The sequence below is a fragment of the Mucor velutinosus genome, assembly GCF_035048745.1.
Source record: "Mucor velutinosus strain NIH1002 chromosome Unknown tig00000041, whole genome shotgun sequence".
Lineage (NCBI taxonomy): Eukaryota > Fungi > Mucoromycota > Mucoromycetes > Mucorales > Mucoraceae > Mucor > Mucor velutinosus.
In genome coordinates this window covers 2,855,799-2,880,038 of record NW_027041905.1, presented here as the reverse complement: position 1 = coordinate 2,880,038, position 24,240 = coordinate 2,855,799, and the positions used below count along the sequence as shown (strand labels likewise).

The 24,240-nt window shown below is 40.0% G+C and overlaps 6 protein-coding genes and 1 non-coding gene across 7 annotated transcripts; 4 read left to right on the top strand and 3 right to left on the bottom strand.

The window, feature by feature from the left end:
- Positions 1-1,215: 1,215 nt before the first annotated feature.
- ATC70_001136 (uncharacterized protein) lies at positions 1,216-3,120 on the top strand (the record flags this gene model as incomplete). Its single annotated transcript, XM_064820537.1, has 6 exons — positions 1,216-1,389; positions 1,446-1,525; positions 1,578-1,818; positions 1,876-2,076; positions 2,127-2,273; positions 2,332-3,120. 6 exons carry the CDS (start codon positions 1,216-1,218, stop codon positions 3,118-3,120), a joined length of 1,632 nt encoding a protein of 543 aa, XP_064684457.1.
- Positions 3,121-3,796: 676 nt separating this feature from the next.
- Positions 3,797-5,546, top strand: ATC70_001135 (uncharacterized protein; the record flags this gene model as incomplete). The annotated part of the gene is made up of 4 exons (XM_064820536.1): positions 3,797-3,978; positions 4,032-4,882; positions 4,946-5,407; positions 5,473-5,546. 4 exons carry the CDS (start codon positions 3,797-3,799, stop codon positions 5,544-5,546), a joined length of 1,569 nt encoding a protein of 522 aa, XP_064684456.1.
- Positions 5,547-12,011: 6,465 nt separating this feature from the next.
- On the bottom strand, positions 12,012-13,043 carry ATC70_001134 (uncharacterized protein; the record flags this gene model as incomplete). The annotated part of the gene is made up of 1 exon (XM_064820535.1): positions 12,012-13,043. One exon carries the CDS (start codon positions 13,041-13,043, stop codon positions 12,012-12,014), a length of 1,032 nt encoding a protein of 343 aa, XP_064684455.1.
- A 2,261-nt stretch (positions 13,044-15,304) lies between these two features.
- On the top strand, positions 15,305-15,376 carry ATC70_001133. Its single transcript has one exon. It is a non-coding gene; the product is annotated as a tRNA-Cys (tRNA).
- Positions 15,377-15,935: 559 nt separating this feature from the next.
- Positions 15,936-17,953, bottom strand: ATC70_001132 (HAD_SAK_1 domain-containing protein; the record flags this gene model as incomplete). Its single annotated transcript, XM_064820534.1, has 5 exons — positions 15,936-16,534; positions 16,585-17,535; positions 17,597-17,661; positions 17,720-17,781; positions 17,849-17,953. The coding sequence occupies 5 exons, from the start codon at positions 17,951-17,953 to the stop codon at positions 15,936-15,938; spliced, it is 1,782 nt and encodes a 593-aa protein (XP_064684454.1).
- Positions 17,954-18,312: 359 nt separating this feature from the next.
- On the bottom strand, positions 18,313-19,519 carry ATC70_001131 (uncharacterized protein; the record flags this gene model as incomplete). The annotated part of the gene is made up of 6 exons (XM_064820533.1): positions 18,313-18,441; positions 18,508-18,637; positions 18,695-19,050; positions 19,103-19,158; positions 19,217-19,358; positions 19,415-19,519. The coding sequence occupies 6 exons, from the start codon at positions 19,517-19,519 to the stop codon at positions 18,313-18,315; spliced, it is 918 nt and encodes a 305-aa protein (XP_064684453.1).
- A 374-nt stretch (positions 19,520-19,893) lies between these two features.
- ATC70_001130 (uncharacterized protein) lies at positions 19,894-24,169 on the top strand (the record flags this gene model as incomplete). Its single annotated transcript, XM_064820532.1, has 13 exons — positions 19,894-19,908; positions 19,964-20,039; positions 20,100-20,138; positions 20,198-20,265; positions 20,327-20,398; positions 20,459-20,992; positions 21,049-21,213; positions 21,268-22,728; positions 22,781-23,035; positions 23,091-23,555; positions 23,608-23,679; positions 23,749-23,926; positions 23,994-24,169. The coding sequence occupies 13 exons, from the start codon at positions 19,894-19,896 to the stop codon at positions 24,167-24,169; spliced, it is 3,576 nt and encodes a 1,191-aa protein (XP_064684452.1).
- Between the last annotated feature and the right edge of the window lie 71 nt (positions 24,170-24,240).

The following is a 24,240-nucleotide window of genomic DNA, read 5'->3' as shown; positions in this document are numbered from 1 at the left end:
ATGAGGATCGTGGATTTGAAAAGACAATCGCTTAGCTTGAATGCTTTTTTTTATAGACAGTCTCTCAAAATAGTTGCTGTTGTTGATCTTATTCAAGTCCTGTATTTTGGGCATGGTCAGCTTTATGCCGCCATCCAAAAGCAACATCAGCGAACGGCCTGACAATTCTGCTATCAAAAAATTCGCCACGAACGGAGAATGTGCTGTACAAATGCTACATAAAACTTGAAATCTCTTTCACTTCGCCTTGGTAATAGCTTTCGTTTGATATCAGTGTATAAGCAAAAGGGATGCGAAGGAGGATACCTCTCTCCTCCCCTGACTCTGATATAACCTTTTTTTTTACTGTTAATCGATTGCTTAAAATCTACTTGACACCCCGTTTTTTATTATCTCTGATTTGAAGTGTCTTCGACAAGAGCCTGCAGAGCGACACAGTTATCGAACGTAGCGAAATTGATCAGCTAGTAAACTGATACTTTAAAGTGTAATACTCGAGTAGTACGGCATAATTCTTGGTGGAAGCATATCATTGACTCCAAACACCAGCTTTTCTCGGATTCCCAAGCTCTAATCTCATTTAGTAAGGAGTAATTCATAGTGAGGCAGCGTCTTATGGCTCAATCAATTTGCCGTATCATTTCATTTCTGTTCTGCAGTGTCTGATGTATTGCGCCTTATTTGCAGTGGAATGCGCTTTGCATCTGGATGACTAATACATCTGCGCTTCTAGAGATGAGTCGATTCTTTGCATTGATGATATGATGCAAAACTCTATCTTTTCATCTTGCATCGGATCTTGCTGCTTTCTCATGACACAATCATCGAATCCTTATCATTGCATGTGCATAAACCTGTAACTTGGCCAGTCTGTGGATTCAGCAGCTTTGAGTGGTACAAGAATCAGCTCAAGCTTTACACACAGATCGTGATTTCTCGGATTTTGTGGCTCAACGGCCATGTAACAAACAACTTAAAATTGTGAGGCTAAATTGATGATGAAATATCAAAGATTATTATACAAAATGGTCTACGTTACACCATGTAATGATTGTAAGTGTTTTGTCAACTGTTTCGCAATATGCAGATTTAATGATGCCATGGGAAAGTAGACTTGATCTTGTTTTATGTATTATACGCTTATATAACCATGTCACTCATGCTGCTTTAGTGTTATTATCAAACCCTTCTTCCCCAAATTAAACCATTCTAACAATGCCAGTTGAAGACGTTGCCATCAAAGTGAATTGGAGCACTGATAAATTGGTTGAATCAGTCGTCGAAACGCCTAAAATTGGAGTATACAATGCCAACATTGATCAATCAGAGCCGTTTCAGTTCAAAAACAAGATAAAAAGAGTAGCTGTCATCGGCGCTGGCCCTGCTGGTGTAAGTTTAGATAGATCCAATGCATGTCTTTGCACTAAAGTCTGTCTTTACAATAGCTACCTACCGCCAAATTGCTCCTAGATGAGGGTATTCAAGTCAAAATCTACGAGAGAAATGCAGCATCTGGAGGAACATGGTACGCTTATCAATTAGTATGTAGCGTTCATTGCATCTAACATTAATGCTAGGATATATAATAAAGAGAAGCCAATCAACCCTAAGTTTCCTTCAGAAATTCCAACCAAAGTTGTAGAGCCCAGTTTGCCACCGAAAGGCGCCTCCCTGCCTTTTGTAAAGAAGACTACTATTGAAGCTGCCGAGAACGAGTTATTGCAGCTCACACCGCCTACGCCCTGTTACCGATCCTTGAGGAATAACGTGCCGACACCACTTTTACAATACAAAGACCTTGAATGGCGTAAAGATACTGTAAGTTTTCCTGGAACAGCTTTGCATCAATGCTGGTATGCTAACAGACTAATGTAGCCTTGGTTCACCTCACATGACAAGATTCTGCAGTATCTTCAAGACTATTCTTCACACTTCAAGTTGGATGACATTACTGAATATAATACATCTGTTGAAAACCTTGAGGAACTGCCTAATCAAAGTGGATGGCGTGTTTTGACAAAACATGCAGAGTACTCCAAGGACACGGATCAAGTTGAGATATCATGGAAGGAAGAGGTAAGCTTGCTATGCTTTTGCAATTGCAGTTGCTTACTGTGAATCATCAGGTTTTTGATGCTGTCGTTGTTGCTACTGGTCATTATCATGCTCCTTATGTTCCTGATCTACTGGGCTTATCTGATTGGCGCAACAAGTGGCCTGAAAATGTAATTCATTCGAAACAATACCGTGTGCCTGAGCAATTCAAAGACAAGGTAAGTTTAATTCTGACTGTAGCCATGATAACATTATTTACTTGGTTGTCACACATAGTCTGTCCTTCTGATCGGAAATGGTACATCAGCAATAGACATAGCTCGAGATGTCAGTAGCCACGTCAAGACCATCTACAACTCTGTGCGTGAAAGCAACCACAAATTTGATGAGCGTTACCTCAAGCTGCGAGAAGAACTCTCTAAATTTGTTCCTAAAAATGTGCAGCGAGTCGGCAACATCAAGACATTTCGTTACAGCAATGACAAAGAGGATAAAATCCAAAATGCCGTGGTTGAACTCGAAGATGGTACCGAACTCACAGGATTTGATTACATTATCGTGTGCACTGGCTACGTGTTTAGTTTCCACTTTTTGGAGAATCTTCATTCGGATCAGCATATCAATTCCAAGCGCCAATCTGATGTAGATGACAAGCATGTGCTGGTCAAGGATGGTACTCAAGTTTACAATCTCCACAAGGACATTTTTTACATCCCAAATCCAACACTCAGTTTTGTTGGTATTCCGTTCCACATTGCTACCTTCTCACTATTTGAATTCCAATCCTACGCCATTGCTAGAGTCTATGCTGGTGCTGCTAAGCTCCCTACGGAAGAAGCCATGCGCCTAGAGTGGCAGGAGCGCTTACTGCAAAAGGGAGGAGGAAGAGAATTTCATGCTTTGGGCTCGGAGCTGGAGCTGGCTTACATCAAGGACATTACAACTTGGGTAAATCGAGATGGTAAATCACTAGGAAAACCAGTAGTCGAGGAACACGATCAAGCTTGGATTGATATCAAGGATCAAAGCTTAAGTGCGCTCAAAAAGGCTTTAAATATTGAATAAATCACTTTGTACGTCAGGATCAATTCTGTCATAGCTGGATCGCTCTTACAACCGTTGAAACATTGCTAATTTTGGCATTACTTGCGAATGACCCAACCATTAGTTAGGGCCACTTGAAACATAAAGATTCAATACCCATCCATGGCATTGCGATAGAGTTTTATACACAAATTTCAGAGGTGATGACACTGATGCATTAATATCTGCCGGAAAAAAATAGCATCTTGAAAGATTCATTCATTGATATGTTCAAGGATCTTTGAAAGTGCTTACATGTCATCTCAACTTGATCTCTCAGAACATTTTGGAATATCACTTGCTCCATCGGACTCTAGCGATATTAAGCGGATGTCTACGAAGCCCCCCCCCCCTCAGATAGTACGGTAAAATGTCCAAGTGCATGGTGAGTACAAGGTTTTTCTTGATTTGTAATGATCCGGGTTCTGTCTGCAAGCAAAACAGCAAGAATTAGAGTTCTTGACATCATGTTGCTATCTTGCACGGTGACTGTGATGGCTTAATAGCTTGATTGGGTATGAAAGCGAACTGAAGTTTTTTTTCAAATTGATTATTAACCCCAAGAGGAGAGTAAAAAAAAAAAAAAGCACAGATTCTGGTTTATCAAATCATCCTTTTTTCTTTTTCAATTCTTGTTCTGCTATTGACAGCTACCAGTATGAGCCAGTTACCCACATCAATAGCGCCCTTGCTAAGCACAATAGCACCTAATCCAGCTACGCCATCTACAACAAACCCAGTCAACAGGCCTACCACTACTGCCAAAATGGTAATGAATCCTAGTCAGATACAGAGAAACAAACTGCAAAATGTGCCTGCCTTCTTGAACAAACTATACAAGTAAGTAGCTCAGGATATAGAGAGTAATGCCCCAGTCTCACATTAAATTGCAGTATGGTAGACGATCATACGACCGATGAGCTTATACGTTGGTCTGATGATGGCTTGTCCTTCATTGTAGTTCGACATGAAGAATTCGCCAAAAAAGTACTACCTCGCTTCTTCAAGCACAGCAATTTTTCCTCCTTTGTGCGTCAATTGAACATGTATGGATTTCACAAGGTACCTCATCTTCAAAATGGTGTATTGAGCACTGAAGGAGAGTCAGAACGCTGGGAATTCAGCAACCCTCACTTTCAACGTAATCAGCCTGATTTGCTACTACTGGTGACTAGAAAGAAAGGGCGTGATCCAGAAGAGAAGGAGACAGGCACCGTTGATTTGCACCACATTCTAGATGAAATTGCAGCCATCAAGAAGCACCAAATGTCGATTAGTAATGAATTAAAGAATGTCCAGACCGACAACCAAGTATTATGGCAAGAAAACATTGCTTCCAGAGAGCGCCATCACAGACATCAGGAAACAATTGACAAAATTTTGAGATTCTTGGCCTCTGTTTTCTCTAACGAAAAGAACAAGCATGTTGTTATTCCTCGTAAGCGACAATTCCTACTTGGAGATGGATCAAAAGAAGGCGAACAAGAGAACCAGTTCAACAGCAACCAGAAACGGGAACATAGTAAGATCGAGGATGTGGAAGACGAAAGCGAAGAAAAGCCTTCCAAGTATGCTCGCAGATCACCGCAATTTGATATATCGGAATTCGTGAACGATGCCAGTAATCTACCACAGCCCACGGCAACATCACCTTCGTCTTCATCCACGACTCCTGCAACTGCAGACCTTGCAGCAGCCATTGCTCTTAACGATCAAACCAAAAAAGACACAGCTGCATCATTAGGTAAGTTTCAGACTACTTGTCAATGAATAACGAGGTGCTAAAAAAAACTTTTTTTTGGTTCAGTGACAGTGCCTAGTTTGAATGCCACATCTACATCTGTATCTCCATCAACTACAACAGCTATAAACAGCAGCAAAGCCAACAATGCACAAGCAACCATACCTGCTATACCCACTCCTGATCTTTCCTCTCTTTTAAATTTACCTCAATTTCAGGGCTTGGTGACATTGGCGCAAACGAATCCGGCTTTATTCAATCAGCTTACAAATAGTAGCTACTTTGATGTTCCAGCATCCTCGACACCATCCACTGTCGCTAGCCCACCACCTCTTCTCAACCTCTCGAAATCTAGTACACCCATTGATACACCTATTGACGTAGGCACTCCTACTTTGTCCGCTGCCCCCTCGACAGCCGAAGATTTGGAATCAAGTTTGAAATCCCTCGCTTCCGAACTTGGATTTGGAGCAGATGATGCCAATTCGATGGATTATGTCAATATGGAGGATTTCCTGAATACTTATAGTAATGTATTGATTTGAGCTGGCTGTATGTGTGTGCTGACTGTATTCATGTTGTTTAATTTATAGCAAATCAACCCCCTCCTTTGCCTTCTCCATCTGTTGCCACTTCTGCTTCCAACTATAATACAAAGACTGACTAAATTTCATTTTTATACATACACATCTTTTCTTTATACATACATTTTCATAGAAATATCTGGTTTCATGGAGGATAAACACAATCATTTTGCAAACAACACCCTTCTCCCTATCACTATTTGCTTTCTATCTTTGACATCAAAATTAATATAAAAAAAAACCCAACAATCGCTTTCCTTGGCATATGCATGAATTTATCTTATAACAAGATTATGGTCAAGGTTCCCGACTTTGATATGGTTTGCAATGCGCATTTCAACAGAATGCCCCCCCCAGCATCTTTGAAATGGAATGACTAGGAAGTGCCACCATGTCTCATGGAATAGGCATTGGAAGCGCCAATCCTGATCTATAGCCCTACTGTACCATGCGACAAAATTTTTTGCTGCATCTCACAATATAAAACTTGGCTCATATCTTAGCATTTACGAGCACCCTTGCTGGATGGGTGTAAATTGAATCAACACAATTCACTTGATACATATACCCGGTTTATGGTTTCCCTCGTATTGAATATAGCGCTTAGTCAAAATGGAATTTTCACCATGTATCGTATGTACTAAATATATTTCAAAATATGATGCTGAGGCCTGAAAATATAATGAACGATGAGGTCTGTGTAATACAGTCGTTCTTTTCTGTAACCGAGTACAAAGCACACTGAAATGTTCACAAGAACATGTTTTCATAATAAAATGGTCCTGAATGACTCGATTTGCGAGTCCTGGAAACTATAAAACTGTACTCTTTTTTTTCACTTCTTTCTCATATAGTCTGTCTCTTTCTTCTACTTGTATTCTACTTTGATTCAAGCTTTGAATTGAGCTTTGTGTTAGAGCTGTGAATTAGACATAAATCTTGGTAGTGTCAAGAATTTAGTGTAGTTTTTGCTTGAAATAATAGATAAAAGCAGATTGAATGAAAACTAAAGCCAAAAAATGATGTCGTCTACGAATTGGCGAATTGTAAAAACGAGTTGATCAATTTGATAATTATAAAAAGGATAGCTATATACGCAACATAAGAAACATTTAGTAACATCCAAATTTGTATCGCCTACAAACAAAATATGAGAAAACTACTGCTTCATAGGCAATAAATACAGATAAACAACATAAACTAACGAAAGCTTATAAAAATATTAAAGGATCAAAACATCAAAGTTTATTTGAAAAACGTTATATGGTCACATTGTCAACTAATGATCGACATTCCGTGTCGTACAAAGGGTTTCGAAGGATAAGATTTGACAGCTCAGGGCAGACTCAGATAGTCTGTGCTGTTAGTGGTAAAGGGACCCAGGAACTTCTTTCCCCATGCTTGAAAAGGCTACCCTAACCCTATCCCAAAAGCCTGTTGTGGTTTCCATCGCACCAGAGGGTTCCTGCTACCTCTCGCAGGACCAACATCTATAAAAACTCCTGTCAGTATTATATACTTCACAGTAAGGATCATGTTGAGACTTACCAGCGACAAATGCATATAAAACAGTGGTATACACCGACCAGAAATGAGAGATCAAGATGCCAAGTTGGCCAAAAAGAGTTGCTGCAGGCAGATGATGCACCAGCTCGATCAGTATGAAAGCATCACCTTGATATAAAGAGCCTGATACAAGTAGACTAGCCTCACGGTTGTTATTCCGAGTTTGATTCCAGAGTAATCATGCAACTACAGTATAACTATGCAACGCTTCAAAATACCAAAGTAGGATCTAAACAGCTAAAAGTGCTCACTATAGGTAGCATCACAGGTTATCATTGTCGATAATGTACGAACTACCAGTGGTTATTGCACGCAACTATATTACTAAATATTAGTTGGTATGTCCTATGTAAGTTCTTCAAAAATAAGTAGATAAGCATACCACGAAGAGAATATAAAAAAAAAATTGGAAAAAGAAAGAAAGAAAGAGAGAAAAGAAAAGGATTCATCCTCAATCAAACTGTATCTATTGCTCAAATTGTAGGGAAAGGTGATTGAGATGAGATGAGATGAGATTGATTTAAAATCAAACTGTGGGAAGCGGATAAGAGCTTCTTGATAAATATCCCTTTCAGTTTACATACGCTATTCGGATTGAAAAGGATACATCTTTACCCTTCTCAAATTGTCACCAGTAAGATCCGTCAACGCGTACGTATCTCGGATGTCCAAGATTACATTCCGGCATGTAGAGTCTCTATCCTGGGATTCACTATCTTCCATCAGATATATCAGTAGCAACCACCGCGACTTTTAGTAACTGCAGATAGTATAAACAGCTATTTGAGTATATACCATGGCACATTTTGTTGTAGGCATACGAATGCTTTTTTCTTTTAAACATACATAGTGGTATCTACTAAATATCCAATGCTGTGTGCGTCGTGTGATGCAATGTATAGCGGAATGAATGTACCGGAAACCCTGTACTTGGAAGAACAGAATGGTGCCACATTGATAGCAATTGCAGCCATGTATAATAGGAAGTAAGCTATATCTGATGTCAAATATGTACAACCACACAGAAATAAATAAGCTAATGGGAACTGTACACAGATGTGAGTACCGCAGCTTCGAAATGCGCCCGCTACACATAGTTATCTTGGGATGTTCACCACTTACCAGTCAATTTTCAGGTTCCCGATGAAGACGATCCATTCAAATAAATAAGGCCCGCAAGAGGTAGCGTGAGGAAGCAGGAATGCGCATATTTATGCAGTATAAATGTCTAGGCTGATGGATGTTCCATCGTACTATTTTATATACTGGAGTTACAGTTTCAAACGAGGTTCAACTCAATGCTAGTTATTAATTGTAGAACAGTAGATGGTGCAACATATCATAGTTGTATGTATAATCTAAAAGAAAAGCTTGCCTAAATATAATTAATTAAGAGAAATATTGAATATGACGATAATGTCTTGACATGCTTTGTGGATTTGGTAAGATTCCAGACTATCAATGTGTACTTGACCTGTTTGTAAGTTATGCTTCCAAAGCTAGATGACTGTAGCTTGTTTCGTTCTACTTCATCAAGCTGTTCAATCTAAGGTATGCATATTCTCCACGCTTGAAAATGTCATCGCCATCATATTGATTACCTCACAGACTAGGCTTTTACAGTAACCAAAAATGCCTTGTTCAACATACATCCAGAGTATATTCAACTTTTGTAAGGCTCTATTTCCTATCTCATGCCAAGTATTGAGTGAACAGAACAGTTTCCAATGTCGTGGCTTTCATTTTTAGGCCATCCAAAATGGAATTTTGAAATATTGATGCTAGAGCTTTGAAAGTAGCATGTTGCTATGAGAACCTGTTAGTTGCAAGCGGTTACGAGTAATAGATCAATGGATGCAATGTTGGGAAACGCTGTATTGAAAACTGCTTGGTTGTAGCTAGCTTCGTTGTGGTTTAGCAAAGAGTTGTTGCTGAGAATAAGAGGATTTTCGAAATGATAGGCCAATTTTGAGTAATGAGCTTCATATGAAAACCTGTTAATTACCAGCAATTCCTAGTAATAGATCGATAGATGTGAAGCTGTGAAGCGTTGGAAGCGTTGTAATGTATTCAAACTCGTTAACTGATAATTTGCTTCGATGTGTGATAAATTTGTAATAAGAAAGTCGATGATAATAATCAGTTGTCAACTGTATCTAAAACGAAAAGCAAATGACTTTTGTACTACAGGGCATCCAACTAACTTAAATATGATAAATCCCTGGTTAATGACTACTACGTTGAGATGGTATATAGATAACAGGACACTGCGGTCTTGTTAATTGTCGGTATAGATTGTTGAGAGACCACATAAGTCGATATACTTCATGTAGTAGTTTAGGTGGATCTCTACATCATGACATTGTTGGGGAGGTTGAATCTATTATAGTTCCTGCGACATTCGTGCACACACAATGGACTGAACTTGTAAACATAGATGTGATGTGATGCGATAAACATTATCTATGTTGCTATACTGTAAACGTGGCTTGAGCAGAAAGTGAATGTAGCCCAAGATGCATGCTTGTATGCAACATTGTGGTTGTCTGGCAAACGTTTTAAGCCATAATGTGCATCCCACCACGAAGGGCGGACAGCTTTTCCACGCCTTGGGTTGATACTAGGGGTTTCATAATGTACAATACAGAGCATCTGGGTCATCAGACGGAAGTGTGATTTACTTAATCTTCTGGCAACACAACCCACTACGCCGTCGTTTTAGGTCGAATTCTGTTCAAATCTAGCCATTTTCAAGCACGAATAACTCATGCCACAAAGCGTTTTGAGCGCTTGGAATAGCATCACATGTCTTCTCTTGGCCACGCTTTACTTCCTGATGCTTTATCTCAATTTTTTTTTTTGGGTCGTTGCAAATTCATGAAAATCATCGTTTTTCCATGAGTATTAGCAAGGGAAAATTCTTGAAAATCAAACGATCGCGTTTTTCACCCCAAAAATGAAGACTTTTTCTATGATACATATTAGGTCAAATTGATTGTAAAGATGAAATGCAACATTGGAAGCTCTTTCTATGAGACTTTTATATGCTAAATTTTAACATATTCTCAGAAAACCTGTTTTCATATTTTTTGGAAATTGCTCATTATTTTTGGTCTGAAAGCTGAAGGTAATTAGCACCATTCGATGCGGTTTCTTTAGTCCTCTAGAAATGTATTAGAAAGTTGGGTGTGACAACGACAGTTTTCATAGTCAAATTCAGCAAAAACGTTTAAAGGATGTGAGATCAAGTCAAGTTTGAACACGAAAATAACACTGCACAATCTCAAATTAAATTGCCGCAATTACGGCTGCTCCGGTACAGGACTGAGGTTAAATCTACTAATTATGACGTCGGATAGGGCGCCCCCTCGTTTTTCCATGTCTCCGTTTTTTACCCTTTTTGCAAAACGCGTTTTAGTATCAAACCATGGTGGTTTTGGACACCGTTTGATTGATAATAACACTCTAGCTTCCGATAATTTTGTCTTGTACTGTTGGAAGAACTTGATGCTGCTCTTTTAAAGTGGAATATATTAGGTACCATTCGATAACGAGCACTGGAAGGCGTAGAAGAATTAACATTAATTGAATTTGTTTATTAGGTGGTTTTGATAACTCTTTTGCCTGTTTGATGTGGGTGCTGCTGCTATTACTTTTCTGCTATCTCTGCTGCCTGCGTCTTTGGTTTATCATGTCTGGCGGCTGCTTCTTTGGTCTTTGTCTGGTCTCTGCTGGTGTCGTTCGTTCTTTGGTTTGTCTATGGTGCTGGTGTTGTTGCTGCTGCTGCTGCTGCTAATATTGTCTTTCCTGGTCTACTGTGTTTGGTGCATACTAGTTCTCTGATCTATATCTGGTAATTGCGTATCCTCTGGTCTATCTACGGTGGTGGTAAGTGGTAAGTATCTTCTTTCTTCTGGTCGCAATGATATAAAACTTCTTTGAACGCTTATATTATTGCTTCCTTTCTCGTGATAATGCATTCATAATGTTTGCCTTGTTGCGCTTTCTTCTTCTTGTTCTTTTGTTGGTAGTGTTTCCTCTGTAACTTTACATGAAACAACGTTAGTCATTATGTTGTATTGCAAGCTTATAATACCACTGATGCTTTTGCAGTTGTGCGTATTTTTGCCATGTTGCTCTACATCCGACTATTACTACCATGCACGTTGCTCATGTATATATTGTTATTGCAACAACAACGAGCTTTTTTGAACACCTTTATGTTATGTTGGTTATGCTTTTCTTTGATTCACTTTGTGTGGGTCTTCCTTTTTTGCCTACATATTTCTATACTTCTATAGTACAGTAGTATGTTCTTTTCTTCTTTCGTTTATTACTATGATGCTTCTTTGAAGCATACCTTTTTTACGTTGTGTGGATGTGCCTATCCCTGAAGCTCAACAAGACTTTATCCGAGGCTAGGAGGTAGATAGGCCGCCTCCACTTGGTTATCGCTACTTACTTTAGTGATGATTGAGAGTCTCAATGCCAGAATTTAAAAGCTAGGTGGTGTAAGTAAGGCATGCTCTAGCACCTGGGGGAAATTTGATGATAGCATCTGCTATACTGCTATATGCGGAGCTTAAAATTTTGCCTCACATCAAAACAGGGGGAAACCCTCGCAAAAATTTTTTTTGGTCAGCGGAGTTTTCAAGCAATCTGATTGGCTCAGGGGTTGAAACAACGATGGGCTACAACTGGTTGATTTCCTATTGATCTGTCATGTATTATAATTTTGTATTTGTAATAAAAAGAGTATCAAATACAGTGCGCGAAAAAAACGTTCCAGTGTTTTGCCAAATTGCACTTATAGCCAGTTTTCTCTGCAAATATCAAAGCTACTAAGGTTTGCTTAGTTTCATAAATAGCCTAAGTAGTTGGCTATCAGATGATATATTATGCACTTTATTCACGTAATTAGAAAAAGAATGGTAGCGTCATGAAAAGTGAAAAGTCGAATTTATTAAATTTTATAAAAAAGCTCAATATTTAGTTGGACCACCTTTACTCTTGATAACCGCTTTGATTCGGCGTGGCATGCTGCCTATGCCTTTAAGACAGTCTTCTTTTATGAATTTATACCATTCCTGTTCAATTCTGCCTTCTAGCTCAGAAAGGCTGTTGGCCCTAGTAGGGTACTTGTTCAAACGACGTTTTAGTTGATGCCAGACATATTCAATGAGGTTTAGGTCAGGGCTTTGGGGGGGCCAATCAAGGACACTTTGCACAGAGAATCCGTGATGCGTGAACCATTTCTTAATGGGGCCAGAAGTATGTGGTCTTGCGTTATCTTGCTGGAATCTAAACGTTTTCTTGTCCAGCCAATAGTACCCGATAGTGTCTAGCAAAGATGAGTCCAGAATTTCAGCATAAACTTCTGAGTTAACAGTTCCTTCGGTAATGGTGGAGCCATAGCTGGGTCCCTCCGCTGTTATCATGCCCCAGAAAACAACGCCACCACCATCTCCCTGAACTTGAGCCTCAGTTTGATGAGGCATCAACTCAGTGGGCCTGTCAGTTCTGTAGAAAGATTCGCCGTCAGATCCCCACATGTTGACCCTGGTTTCATCGGAAAATTCCCATTTACGCCAATCGTCCGCAGTCAAATGTCGATGTCTCTTGGCCCACACAAGACGTTTTTTCCGGTTCTCCGCAGACACGAAATTGGTCTTTATCTTTCTTTTTGCCTTGAACCCTTTGCGCTTGAGTATATACTGTATATTCCTCAAAGTCATCTGAACTCCCATATGAGCAAGGTAGCACTGCACACCCCTGGGGCCGTCTAAATTACCATTGCGGAGATTCCTCTCAATGTAGTTTATATTCTGCGTAGTGATTTTGCTGCGTCTTCCGGGTTTGGCATGTTTTGAATGACCAAGGAACTTCTTCCTGTGGCGAGAAAGTACACTGACGGACAAATCTGGGAAGATTTTTTGAATGGCACGGAGGGAACAACCTTGGTTGAAAAGAGCCTTGACAGATCCTTGAACCTCCTGAGGAATGGGACGTGTCATGTTAAAAAAAAGTGATGAAGTAAAGATTGATGAATTCGTAATAATAAGTCGATGATAATAATCAGTTGTCAACTGTATCTAAAACGAAAGCAAAGAGCTTCTTTATTACAGGGCATCTAGCTTGCTTAAATATGGTAGATCCCTGGTCAATGACTACTACGTTGAGATGGTATATAAATAGCAGGCCACTGGGGCCTTATAGATTGTTGGTATAGCTTGTTGAGAGGCCACCTAAGTCGATATGTTTCATGTAGTGTAGGTGGATCTCGATATCTTGACATTGGGGAGATTGAATGTATTGTAGTTCCTGAGGCACCTGTGCATACACAATTGACTGGACTTGTAAACATAGATGTGATGTGATACGATAAACATCATCTATGCTGCTACACTGTAAAAGGTGGCTTGAGGAGAAAGTGAATGTAGCCTAAGATGCATGCTTGTATGCAACCAAGATGGTAAAATATAATGAGGGGAAAGACCAAAATCTCACGCTTCTTTATACTTTTTTAAGCATTCTTCGGATAACTAACATTTTAAACATAAATGATATAAAAAATTGCGGCTCTCGAATCATTTTCGTGGAATGTATACAAACAATAAGGTCATCAAGCGATATTTCCAATTTTACAAAATCGAAATTTTTTACTTTACGTCAGTTGCACTAGCTCAATATCTACTGTATCAATTATTTTAGTAGCTCATTTTGTGGCTAAAAATCCAAGCTTTTGTAGTCTTACTTTAGTTTTAAAACTGGAGAAAATTTGACAGAGCTGTAAGTGTAAAACTACGAATTGGCAAAACACTGGAACGTTTTTTTCGCGCACTGTACTTGATATAGCAACTAATAATCAGATCAATGCCTGCTATCAATTTCCAGAACCTTCGAGTATACGCTGGCGCCTTTTAGTCGCTTTCTTCAAATCTGGCTTAAACCTAAATTTAGGCACGACAAATCTGTCAGGGTTGAAGGGTATTCTGACAGTGATTTAGAATTGTAGGATATTATTGACACGCTAAACACAAACAAGAATAAGAAGCGCAGGTTTAAACCTAGAGCGCCAGCTACCAGGAACATCAAATAGCGATTAACATGGATAGCACACAACATTACACAAACTATATTGGATAAAACCAATATCCAAATCTAATAGTAATAAAGACATCTTTTTATCCATTCAACTAAAAGGCTATAACATCTTCCTGCACACTCTTCATATCGACCTCCTTATATATCTCGATCAGATCTCAAATTGCATATACTACCTCTATGTATTAGCATGTGGCAAATTTGATAAATATCAAACTCTCTATAATGATTACCTTGGTAGTTGGTAATCAAGATATAAGTATTGTTGTGTGGAAAGGAAGACTGTAAGAACTATCCCAATAATTATGAGAGATGAATTTAAGGGTTCTTTAGGTTTGTTCGTACTAGATTGGCACTAGTAACTAAACTCCAGATTAGAATAAGAAGAAAAAAATGGATAATGTTTATTAAGATGCAATTCAAAATACTATTTATATATATGTCATTGTTCTATTGTTATTCTCCTGTCAGGCTCATTCTAGATCCGAATGTCAGTGCCCTTATCAAATGTAACCTCAAATTGGATTGCCTTCAATTTAATGTCAATTTCATGTACCCGCGTTCTTGAGTCGATCCTATCGTTTAAAATAGTAACACCCCAATTCCATTGTTGTAATTCCACTTGAATCTTGCATCGATTCGACATTAATTGGTTTGCATCTATCCTGAGTCAAAGTCCAGAGTCAAATCCACATTTCAAAATAGTAATGCTTGGCTATTAGCGCGCAATCTCATTTAGATCCCTGACTAATTCATCGATTCAACATTATCGGCTCCAAATATTGATTAGGTTTTCGGCTAAACTTGACAAGAAGCACCACGATCAAACGAATATGTAACAACAACAAAATAGAAGCGACACCAATTGAGTAAACACCAACATTGATTAGCAATACACCAAATAGAGACCACATCGACTAGAATAACAGTATCAACGCACCATCAAGAGATAACATACAGTTTTACAACAATTATATGAGTGTGTCAATGCACCAGAACACCACACCAACGAGGAGTAACCCTTCAAGTAAGACATAGTAGATAAGTTAGAGAATTATACCTTGAATCCACCACATTGCGCCTTTTCCATATACGGTATATTGCCTTTTTAGGAAATCGAGATAGAGCCAAGTAACCAAGAGAAAGATACACACGTATCAAATCATCAAATGGAGGCGTAGCTCAGCGGTAGAGCGGCAGATTGCAAATCTGTAGGTCCCGTGTTCAATCCACGGCGCTTCCTTTCTTTTTTACGACATTCTGGATCATAGTGTACGTAGTCTTTTTTTTTTTTTTTTTTTTTTGCGGTTCTATAGAGGAGTATGCCAAAGCAGATTCGTCTACAGAATGAGCACCAGGTTTATAGTTGCCCTGCTAAAGTAAAAAAATAAGTAGAAAAAAAATAGAAAAATAGAAAGTAATACAGAAATGTGTATAAAAGAGTACACAATGAATCTAGTGTTGAGTTGGTTGAAATAGGTTGTCTAATGTGTTAATTTGATTGTACTGTATTGATTTGCTTTACTTGAGAGATTGATGATAATTTGCTGAAAGTTAGTAGTAAAAAGAAAAGGAGATGTAGTTACGATGTCGGTTCGTAGTAAGGTATGAAGTTGAATAATTTTATCCAAACCCCCCCCCCCTTTTAAGCAATGGGATAGATTTGAAATGCCAGACTCTTACTGTTTTCTAATGTTAAACGATACGAGCGATCGAAAATTGAATATAAGACAAACTCTTCATACTGATGTTTGCTGCTTATTTTTTTATTCAGACTATCATACGATGCATATACATTGAATTTAAATAGGTATTAAACGAGTAACACGCCCCAGACACTTTGATTTGCCTTGCATAAACAAAATTTGGGCACCCAAACGCAAGTAGCAAGGCTCATACATAAATTTGAATCTGCATCTGCCTTGTTGACCCGATACAATAACGTTAGAATTGGAGAGACTCGACACAGATATGGTCAAATCTGCCATATCTGAGGATACCTGTTCATCATCGTCCTCATTAGATGTATTCAATGATGACCTGATGACTCTTGCATGTTGTCGTATCGACCCTGAATGAATCATGCCACAGGTACCTGTGGAGACGCCGGTTGCATGATAGAGCACCATTAAGTCAGCTTCAAACTCCATGTAACTCTCAGCCTTATCTGATCCAAGCAACACCATTCCCTTATGTAATTTCCAGTCATCCAGATCCCCCAATGCAAGCGTCGCTGTTTGTCCGCAGTGAACAAAAGGCACTGCCATCCGATGGCGATGAATAGACTTGACTTGCACTTGTATGAATTCACCCCCAGCGTTTGGACCTAAATGGTAGGATTGCTGATCTCTGATGCTAATTCGGCCCTGACAAAGGACACCACCAACCACAGTTCCGACATCTGCTTTTCATTTAGAATGGTACAATCAATCTAAAAGGAGGGTTACGTACCTGGCAACGTGTATACATCTTCAATCTGAAATTCTGCAGGCTCTTCCAACAAGTCATCGTAATCTAGTCGAGTTGGCTTTGGCAAATAGTTGAAAAACTTGATCAATAAGTTCATATTCGAGCCCGAGACATTAGACACCATGAAAATAGGTAATTCGGGCCCTCGTCTGCTGGCGAAAAGAGAAGCACAATTCACCACATCATTCTCACTCTGCACTACCACAGGCACCTTCTTCATCCAAGGTGATTTCAGTATGGCCAATAATGAGCACAAGGTTCGCCGCAGTTGATCTTGTGTCGCTAAATCAGCCTTTGTAATGACGACAAAGACAGGTACGTCCAACATGACGGCAATTGACAAGTGTTCTCGGGTCATATCAGAAACACTACCCGCATTACCTGCAATGACCAGACACGCATAGTCTGGCGCATAACCCATGAGGCCCGAAATGGTGGTACGAAGATACTTTGGATAGCCACATGTATCGAGAAAGGTGATGATTTTGCTACTGCATTCGCAAACATGCTCCCAAGTGCTGATATTAGTGGAGGCGTAATTGATCAGTTTTCCCTCAGAGTCGTATCCAATGATTTCGTGTGATATAGATGAACTTCTGCCTGACTCCAGCTCATGTCGATGCCGCAAGAGATTCAATCTTGCTCGTCCTCGGCCATTATCTTTAGCTCCATGTGATAAATGTCCTAGCAATGTAGATTTGCCAGCCCCTAATCCTCCTACTAATACGATACGCAGATCAGTGAATCGCTGGCTACCATCTTCACTGGGCCTCTTTCTGACTAAAACCTCGGCTACTTTATGCTGTGTCTTTGATTTGTGAATCATGGTGTCGTTCAAGGTGAATTCTCTCATAATGGACACATCCGCATCAAGTGCTTTTGCCATTTTTCGTAATGTGTTGATTGACATTTCCATTTCTTCAATAGTTAAGCCTGTTTTAAAAGGTATTGATATCATATCGATCTTGCAGTAAGGATCTGGGAGGTCGCCTACCTTTGATGGTGCCATCATCGTCTACCCCAATTTCATACAATGCTTCTCCGTTTCCTTCAGATAACCTTTATGCTTCCATGTTAATTGTTGGATAAAAACTAAAGCATCAATTAAATTGCTTGCCTCCATTTCATTTGTGTGATGAGATGCTCTAAACGCTCAAGAGACGGATTGATCAACTTGAGCTACGAAATCAAAAAAATGTCAATAATGGTCTTTTTTTCTTTTGCATAATAAAGAGGCCATCTTTACCTTGTATTCTATATTTCCTTCATCATCTATTTCTGGGGGTAATGTGCCATTAGGATAACATTTTGTTAATAAAGATATGCCAGACTCTATCGAGTCTTTTGCCATTTGAATAATTGTTTGTGAATTAAAAGATGAAAAAAGCAGAGAAATGCTACAATGTGAGCCCTATGCTAAGTTCGAATGTTCTGCGTATTTTTATAGGCCGGACTGTTAAGAGCGTACAAGGAGCATTTTTTACGCAGCATAAAGATGTGTCTTAGGTATTACTCACAATGAATAACGCATCTCATGATGCGCAATTTACATACAAAATATGTGGGCCCACAATATGAATCAAACACTGATTCTACAGTCTACTTTGAGCTTGTTACAGCGAACAATGCATTGTAAGGAAATCAGTAAATGTAGATACTACAAGAGCATCGCTTTTTATTATGCTATTTTTCTGTTTTGCATGAATAGATTTAATAGCCATGCTTGGAATCAAAGTAGTTTGTAGCTGCGGACATGGTCATGTTGGTAATCAAATCCCGTTTGTGCTCATTATGCTCAATTTCGCCCTCTGCGCCTCGTTCTTGGAGCAACTTGACAAGCTATATTGCACAAACAAGCAATTGCATCAGTAAACATGCCTGTATTCTTAGTGTTCTTGGGATTACCTCTTTGGCAGCGTAGCTAGCAATGAATTTTTTGGCAGTAGCATGGTGTACATCTTTTCCGTCCTCTTTTTGCTTTTGCTCCCAAACATTGACAGCTTCGTAAGCAGCAGCAGCAGCAATGAGTTCGTAGCTAGACAAATGTGAGCTTGGGTGTACTATAATGTACATTTAAAATGGAATAACCTACCTCGCCTTTGGCTTTTTCTCCTTGTAGACCTTCTTGTTGGCTTCCTCCAATTCTTTTTCGGATAAAACTTCACGTTTCTTGTGTCCCCAGCCCTTCCAGTTACCAAACCAGGCCTTCATACGTTCGCGCTTACCATCATCTTCGTCTTCGTCATCAGAATCAATTTTTCGAGGGGGGTCAGCCAACTCAATAGTCCAAAGTTGGTTTTTAGCTTCTTCTAAAGGCTTCTTTTTGTAGATCATGACACGAGCATCTTCGTTGATGTCTTCGTGGCGGATATCAACCACCAAATCAGGATCGGATAAAGCATAGATATAGCCGGTCTCGGCATCGTATCCGAAGCGTTGATCGTTGGCCTAGTGATATGACATGAGCCTTTTTGCTCTCTGTTAATATGTATCAACTTACAGCATCTTGCTCCTTCATTTTATCCAAGTAGAGGCGGCATTCCTTTGTGAAAATAGCTATTCAATACTGTTTAGTAGTGGACAGATCAGTCTATATCAGACGAGATTACTGTACCAATAAAGCTTTCAGCCTTGTTGATGTCCAAAACCAGGCCTGTTAATTTGTTGGTCAAAAAGCCATTTTGATGGATCCAAAGCTGACTATCTCTTTCAGGGGAAACAGGCTTCTTGGTTGCCATCACCACTTTGGAAGAGATCTATAAAAGGGACATCACTCAGGAACATGTCATGATCATTAGAAGATCAGACTTACCGTGGCCTTGTCAGGATCACCTCGAATATCAAGGACGAGTTCATTTAATTTGGATACAATGTAAAAGTATCCTAAAGGAAAAGCAGAATTCTCAGGTACAGTCATCTTGTGTTTTTTTTTAAAGTGATTTAAAGAAAGAAAGTAGCGTAAGGAAAAATGCCAAAAGGGTATTTATATAGAAAAAAGACGTATTGTGGCACATCGTATCTAGCTAAGCCAGCAAGAAATAAGTTTATAATGATGCAGCAGTATACTTTGCCTCGATGATATAGGGTTTAAATCGTTTGTGATTCCAAATGATGTATTCAGATACATACACACTAAATAAGCATGTTTCACAACCTTTCATCTTCCTGCCTGCTTGAAGCTCAGGGGGGACAGAGGTCCGGACAAGTCAAATGTGACTCCAAGCAGAAACATTCAAAGGTCATGTCGCGTTGTACGTGGTGTACCGCGTTTCTCCTTTTCTTCAATTTATCATGTACATCCAACAGGTAATAGCAGCACTGCCACAGATTCATGCTACACGGTGCAGTAACACTCGGTTAGGTTATCATACAAGGATTCAAATCCTACAAGGATCAAACGGTCATTGACCCCTTCAGTCCCAAGCACAATGTCATTGGTAAAGAAAAGAAGTTGTGCTTCTCTGAAACTGACGTCTGACACACATTTGCTCTTGTAGTTGGTAGAAATGGTTCTGGTAAAAGTAACTTTTTTGCAGGTAAGCAGAGCAATTCATTGCAGTGTGATGGCATCCTCACCAGACAATGACACCCGTAGCCATCCGTTTCGTGCTGGGCGATGCCTACCAAAGTTTGACCAAGGAAGAACGCCAGGCTTTACTCCACGTATGTTGATTACATCTGAGCAACCCCAAAACACACACACACATCTCATACATTTTTATAGGAAGGTGTTGGAACAGCTACCATCTCTGCCTATGTTGAGATCATTTTTGACAATGCCGATAACCGTTTTCCTGTAAGTTGACACAGACAAATATAGCCAAACAAATCAGCCAACAGAACAACACTCTCATAGACTGGCAAAGAACGAGTCGTCTTACGTAGAAGCATTGGTTTAACATTGGATGAATACTCGCTTGATGGAAAAGCTACTAGCAAATCTGATGTCAACAGCTTTTTAGAGAGTGCAGGCTTTTCTCGCGCCAATCCCTACTACATTGTGCCTCAAGGACGAGTAACATCTCTAACCACTGCCAAAGACGAAGATCGTTTGAAGCTAATCAAGGAAATTGCTGGTACTCGTGTCTATGAGCAAAAAAGACAGGAGAGTTTTAAGTTGATTCAAGAAACCGAATCCAAGCGTGAAAAGATTGATCAAGTGCTGGTATACATTGAGGACAGATTGGCTGAATTGGAGGCTGAAAAGGAAGAGCTTTCTGAATTCCAAGAACTTGACAAGGATCGTCGTGCTATTGAATACAAGATTTTGACCCGTGAAAGTGCTAGTGCTGGTCGTAAGTTGGATGATTTGGAGGAAGAGAGACGAAGACATATTTCCACCAGTGATGGTCTTCGCGAAAGTCATGCCAAGAACGAGAGCACAGTTCAAGTAAGCGCACAGATAATTGACCCTGGGATTTGACATCTAATATATACGCCTTTTAGCAACACACTGCCAAATTGCGTGAGATCCAACAAAATGTCCAGTTGTACGAGGCTGAAAAGAAGGATTTGCAAGATGAACGTGAATATTTGATGAAGGAGAGAGCTCAACTCGAACTTGCTGTCAAGGATCTGGAGGATTCTCAAATGTCAGAAGAGCAATACAAGGTAAGAAAGACGCGCTCAAAACGACACATACTGTGATTTAATGCCTGGCTGTAGGCTGTGATGGAGACTCAATTGAAGCAACTCGAGGACGAAATCAGCGCTAAGCAAACTCAAGTGGACGAAATCAAGCCTCGGTACACGGAGCTCACTGAGAAAGCACAGCAGTTGCGCGTGCAAATGAGAACACTGCAAGCTGAACAACAGCACATTTACGCCAAGCAAGCCCGTGCCTCCAAGTTTGCCAACAAGAACGAACGCGACGTTTGGTTGGTCTCTCAAATTCAAGACATTACAAATAATTTGACCACGCGCCAACAGCAATTAGCCAACTTGGAAGCTGAAAAAACCTCTGCTGAACAAGATTTATTGTTGAAAGCTCGCTCTATTCAAGAGATCAGAGCCAAGAATCGCAGTCGCTATGAACAAAGAGAGAAGCTGGCCAACGAGGAGATTCAGCTCAAGTTGGAACGTGATGAAGCAACAGAAGCAAGAAAGGCGCTTTGGCGTGAGGAAGCTAGAATGGATTCACTCCTTCGCAACTGCAAAGATGAAATTCACAAAGCTGAGAGAACATTGGCTCATTCAATGGACAAGAACACCAGCATGGGTTTAGCTGCTGTGCACCGCATTGCTAGAGAATATGGTATCAGTGATCGTGTCTATGGCCCCGTATTTGAGTTATTTGAAGTCATTCCTGCATTAGAAACAGCTGTTGAAGTTGCAGTAGGCGCAGCTCTGTTCCAAGTGATCGTCGATACTGATGATACCGCATCTACTCTCTTGGAAGCCATGGGAAATCAAAAGTCTGGCCGCATCACATTTATCCCTTTGAACCGTGTCAAGCCTAGACAAGTGGAATACCCTCAAACGGATGAAGCTACGCCTCTCATCGGCCAACTGCAATATAACGCCAAGTATCAAAAGGCGTTTGAGCAAGTCTTTGGCGGCATCATTTTGAGTCGCACATTGGAAGTGGCTACTAGTCTTGCAAAGGCCCATCAACTCACTGTAGTTACTGCTGAGGGTGATCGTGTCGATGGCCGCGGTGCCATTACTGGTGGTTATATTGATACCAAGCGCTCTCGTTTGAATGCTGCCAAAAAGTTCAGAACCTGGCAAACAAAGTTGGAACAAGAGCAGCAACGTGGTCAAGAAATCAAGCAACAGATTGTCGACATGGATCAAAAGGTCACTCGCATCATCAGTCATTTGCAAGTGTTGGAAGCTAAGAAGAAGAAGTTGCAGTTTGTTGACGAAGCACAGAACATGGAGGCTAAATTGAGAAAGGAGGAGGATCTGCTCCGAAGTGTGGTGACTCAAAAGAGCAGAGCCCTGGAGAATATTCGTGTCCATGGTCAGTTGCTGGAGAAGCAATTGGCAAGCTATCAGAATGAGCTCGCCTCTGAACCTTCACAATTGCTGCTGGCCGAGGAACAGGAAATCCTGACCAGAAACACTGCTACTATTGAACAAGTTGGCCGAGAATTGACGGAAACCAGAAACATGAGACTCCAGGTACAGCGGAACTTGTAGGGGTATATAATATCACTCACTGACTTTCTCATAGCTCGAGGAACGTATCCAAGCATTGACAGACAGCTTGAACAATGATCTCTTGCGCAAAAAAGAAGAATTAACCAGCAAAAAGAATCGTGTGTTGACACATGGCAGTTTGGATGATCTAAAGCGATCTAAATACGAACTCAAGTCAGTGACAAAGAAACTGGTCGAACTATCAAAGCGTATTGGTGAACTAGACAACCAGATCGATCAGCTGCATGAAGATGATGTCAAGATCCACACTGTGTTGGATCAATCAGTTGTAAGTCATGTGTCAATGTGGATGATCATCTTTGATTGACACTATTGGTGTATAGGAAATTCAACGACGCATCAGCCAGGCCATGAGCAACGAGGAAAAGAGACTAGAAGAAAATCTGCTAAAGAGATCATTACTACAACAAAAGAAGGAAGAATGTAATGCCATCATTCGTGATCTTGGATTCTTGCCTGACGAAGCATTTGAGAAATACAACAACTATAAGCTCGAAAAACTGTTGAGACGTCTGCATCGTGCTAACGAGAAACTCAAGAAATTCAGTCATGTCAACAAAAAAGCATCTGAACAATACGGTAGATTTACCAAACAACGTGAGCAACTCAAGGCTCGTAAAGCAGAGCTCGATCAAACACATGAATCTATTGGCACATTGATTGACTCCTTGGATCGTCGTAAGAATGAAGCCATTGAGCGTACTTTCCACAATGTTGCTGGCAATTTTGCAAAAATCTTCGAGCTGCTTGTACCTGCTGGTAAAGGTGAACTTGTCATGCGATCCGATGTAAGTTCTTTGCTATTTCTAATTCAATACCCATGACTTACACATATGACAGACGCAAGGTATGGATGTAGATGGTGCCAACAGTTCATCATCAGTGGATCGCTATATCGGTGTTTCAATCAAGGTTGGTACCTGAATTTATTTCCATCGCCGACATGTCCAGATCACTAAACTAAGCTTTTGAATCATGTAGGTGTCATTCAACAGCAAATCGGATGAGGGCATGATCATGCAACAGTTATCTGGTGGTCAAAAGTCGCTTGTTGCTTTGGCATTAATTTTCTCAATTCAAAGATGTGACCCTGCACCGTTCTATTTGTTTGATGAAATCGATGCAAATCTGGATGCACAATACAGAACTGCCGTCGCAGGTAAGTTTTGAATATTGGAGGGCAGTGTTGGTTTTTTCAAATCAAGTTAACCTTTGTCTTGTTGTAGATATTATTCACAAAATGTCAGAAAAGGCACAATTCATTACAACTACCTTTAGACCTGAATTATTAGCGAATGCAGATAAATTTTATGGCGTTACTTTCTACGGCAAGGTATCTCGTATTCATGCTATTCTCAAGGAGAATGCTCTTGGATTTGTTGAGCAAGAATCAGCCAGATGATAAAGTCAAGTGTAACAGCAATAAAAAGGATAAATAGGATAGGTATATTTATTGATAAACAGAATAATTTT